We start from the raw sequence: 4,233 nt of genomic DNA on the forward strand, positions 1-4,233 counted from the left end.
GTGGAGGACGTTGCTTCACTGGCCCAAGTTGGCACCATCATTGCGCTCTTCCCGGGCGAGGCAGATCAGTCGCCAGCTTCTGGACGGCCGCTCACTGGCAGCTGCTGGCCGCTCACGCTGGCTGCTGGCTACACACGGTAGCCCATGGCAACCCACTGCCACAGGGGCTGCAGCCTACGCCGTCGCCAGCTCCAGGTTGAGCTGTTGTTCAGCATCTTAGCTGTAGAGGGCAGTGTCACTGGCCCTCATATGTGGGATCTGAACCGGGGCCCTCTGCATCCCAAGCCAGCTCTTAACCAATGCGCCACTTGGCCGGCCCTTGAAAATCTTGACTGTTATGTGAAAGTGGTTATATTTTTTTGGCAATTGAGTCTTCATGATGTGACACTGTTTTGATTATGTCCTCATTAGGTATGTTAATGTCTTTATTGTTAGGGCATGAGTGAAGTGTCCTATCTATAAGTGTTTTAATTTTTATTTTTTTTAAGATTTTGTGGAATTGGGGGAGGGGAATGGCCAAGTTGTCCTTCAATCTTAGTTGTGCAGGGCACAGCTAGGTCATCTCCAAGTCCAGTCGCCATCCAGCCGCCCGTTGGCAGCTCATGGCTGCTCAGCTCAAGGTGCTGTGTTCAATCTTAGTTGCGGGCGGGTGTAGCCCACCATCCCATGTGGGAGTGGAGCCAGAAACCTTGTTGCTAAGAGTGCCTGCTCTAACCACTGAGCCGTCCGGTCACCCGTTGGCACCTCAGGGCAGCTCAGCTCAAGGTGCCATGTTCAATCTTAGTTGCCGGTGGGCGTAGCCCACCATCCCATGCAGGAGTCGAACTGGCAACCTTGCTGTTAGGAGCACGTGCTCTTACCAGCTCAGCCATCCTGCCACCTGTTGGCAGCTCAGTGGTAGCTCAACTCGGGCACAGCTCACTGGCCCATGTGGGAATCGAACTGGTGACCCAGTTGCTCACAGCTCGCATTCTTAACCAACTGAGTCACTTAGCCAGCCCTCTACAAATGTTTCTAAAATGTTACCTCTCTCTGTATATATTTATATTTACAAATATATGTATCTGTATATTTGCACACATATATAGTTAGATTAAGCAGAAACTGAGGGTAAGTGTTCATTGTACTCATCTTTCAATTTCTCAGTGTTGCAAAATTCCCTTAATAAAAGTTGGAACTAATACATATACAATATTTTTTAGTTAATTAAAATCAAATACTTTTGTAGTCTTAACTGTATACATTCTTTTAACTTACTCATTTAACACAACCACATTCTCTTATTTATGGTTTATAATTCTAATATTATTTTTCCATTGTTTAGAGATGGGTGGTATTTGGGGCCTGAGTAGAGATATAGACTTCTTTTCATATATTGCTTCTTCAGGGCTGCAGGACAGAAGAGTATATGCTTTTAGACAGAAAGTAACACTTTGCAGGTTACAACACTAAGGATTGTAGAAAGTTTAGAGAAGTGTTAATTGTTTGGTTTCAATTTGCAATGATCCAGATAAAGCATCAAATAGGATTAAACACACTTCACCGAGGTTTGCAAGACAGCGGGATGAACTTCCTTATTTTAATTTTTTAATTAAACTTAATTGGGGTGACAATTGTTAGTAAATTTACATACGTTTCAGGTGTACAATTCTGTAATGCATCTATCTATCTATCTATCTATCTATCTATCTATATATATATATATATATATCTCACATTGTGTGTTCACCACCCAGAGTCAGTTCTCCTTCCATCACCATATATTTGATCCCTTTACCCTCATCTACCAACCCCTCCCCCATTCCCCTCTGGTAACCACTAAACTATTGTCTGTGTCTATGAGATTTTGTTTCTTCATTTGTTTTTTTGTTGTTGTTGTTTTCAGTTTTATATCCCACATATCAGTGATATCATATGGTTCTCAACTTTTTCTGCCTGACATTTCACTTAGCATAATAATCTCAACATCCATCCATGTTGTTGCAAATGGTACTATTTCATCTTTTCTTCTGGCAGAGTAGTATTTCATTGTATATATACCACATTTTCTTTATCCAGTCATCTTTCTATATGAAAAAATGTTCAACATCACTAATCATCAGAGAAATGCAAATAAAAACCACAGTGAGATACCACCTCACACCAGTTAGAATGGCTGTCATCAATAAGACAAATACTAATAAGTGTTGGAGAGGCTGTGGAGAAAAAGAAACCCTCATACACTGTTGGTGGGAATGCAGATTGGTGCACCCGCTATGGAAGGCAGTGTGGAGGTTCCTCAAACAATTAAGAATAGAATTACCATATGACCCAGCAATCCCTCTCCTGAGTATCTACCCCAAAAATCTGAAAACATTGATCCGTAAAGATATACATGCTCCAGGGCCGGCCGAGTAGCGCGATGGTTAAGAACTCACTTGGGACGCCAGAGGGCCCCGGATCGGATCCCACATATGAGGGCCAGTGACACTGCCCTCCACAGCTAAGATGCTGAACAACAGCTTGACCTGAAGCTGGGCTGCTGTGGAGCGACGGCGACGGCGACGGCGACGGCGTAGGCTGCAGCCCCTGTGGCAGTGGGCTGCCATGGGCTACCGTATGTAGCCAGCAGCCAGCGTGAGCGGCCAGCAGCTGCAGTGAGNGGATTGTCTGTCTTCAGTGAAGGGACTAAAACAAAACAGAATAAGCAAAAAAAAAAAAAAAAAATCTAAGTAAAAAAAATCCAAGTAAAAATGGTTCTTTACTTTTCCCTTATATAGCCAGAAAAAAAGTGGTTTGATTTTTTTTTTTTGTCTTTTAAGCGTAAATAGGAAACGTGGTTGCAATGTGGTTGCATTATTTTGCATTGTTTCTCATGTCAGTAACCATTTTAAATGGCATTTGCCTTTCATATGATTCTCTTTCAAAAACTGTTAATGTTTCAGTGCATTTTGAAAGATTGTGAGTGATTCTTTATATTTGGACAGGGTTTTTTTTTTTTCCCCAGCTTATTGGATCAGAATTAAATAATTTATCTGTGTTAACCTAATTGCAAAGCTTTGTTATTTTAGCAAAATATTATTCATGCTCCAAAGCAAAAATTAAAGTAAAATAAGATAAATGTTAAAAGCTTAATGAGGGATGAATGTTTATATAATCTTCATTAAAAGATTATCTCTATTAAGGAAAATGGGTACAATGATAGAGTGTCTGGCTGCACTTTGTTTTCTACTCAGCCTTACAAATGTGGATGACAGCACTGTTAACAGTGTCATTATTTTAAATACCTATGTCAGCTGTTTAGAAATTATCATTTTCCTGTCTACCATTGCCAAAACTGTACATTGTCATAGCCAGTTGTTTTCTGTTTAACAGGAAGTGGGAATGTACTGAATGCAGTTGCATTACAAATGTACTTAAAATCCAAGTTCACGGTACTTAAATGTAAAATAACAATTTCATATGTTTTACAGAAAACGCATGTTTCAGAAGAGATGGGTGAAATTTGACGGCTTTAGCATTTCTTATTACAATAACGAGAAGGTAAGTACATTTTATAGTTTTCAAAGATTGCTGTACGCATACTAAGTACTTCAGTACACTAAGCAAGTGATTTGGCTTTTAAGAATAGGAGTTGGATTATCAATGTGAAAAGAATTTGAATAGGATAAAACTTATTCTTTTCATAATTTAACTTTTCCTTGACACATAAAATCAGTTTAACGTTTATGGTGTATGTTCTACAGCCTACAGGAATTGCTATGAGTGATCTACAGATGAATAAGAAATTGCTTTTATTCTAGAGAACACTCAGGAATGTTGGCAAAGTGGTACCTCAGTAGGGAATGGCAAAGCAAGGAGAGGTTACTCTGTACTCTGGGAAGGCTTGAGAAGAACCAAGGAAAGCTTCTTGCTTAGATTTCATTTGCCGTGGGGCTTGAAGAAAGAGGGACACTTGTACACAGAGAAAGTAGAGAACAGGACATGGTAAAGAGAACGCTGGGATGCCCAGATGGGAGACCTGTTCTACCAGGTATGGTAGAATTGAGTAGTTTTCTCTGGTTGGAGAAAAGAGGAAGTGAAGGAGACTTGTGGGAGATTAAGCTGTTGTTTGGAGTTAGAATTATTGAAAAAAAAAATTTTTAAAGGTTTTTATTGGGGAATTGGGGAAAGGGGAACAGACAAGTTGCTGTCATTTTGTTCTTCAGTCTAGTTGTGGAGGACGTTGCTTCACTGGCCCAAGTTGGCACCATC

The 4,233-nt window shown here is 40.5% G+C and overlaps 1 protein-coding gene across 1 annotated transcript in view; it reads left to right on the forward strand.

The window, feature by feature from the left end:
• Positions 1 to 4,233, forward strand: part of ARAP2 (ArfGAP with RhoGAP domain, ankyrin repeat and PH domain 2) — a gene marked incomplete at its 3' end in the record, with an annotated part of 198,041 nt that overhangs the window by 58,683 nt on the left and 135,125 nt on the right. Inside the window, 1 exon segment of the mRNA XM_019628086.1 lies at positions 3,453 to 3,522. Coding sequence (XP_019483631.1) covers positions 3,453 to 3,522 — 70 coding nt within the window.

This window comes from Hipposideros armiger, unplaced genomic scaffold (assembly GCF_001890085.2).
Source record: "Hipposideros armiger isolate ML-2016 unplaced genomic scaffold, ASM189008v1 scaffold_747, whole genome shotgun sequence".
NCBI classification, from domain to species: Eukaryota; Metazoa; Chordata; class Mammalia; order Chiroptera; family Hipposideridae; genus Hipposideros; species Hipposideros armiger.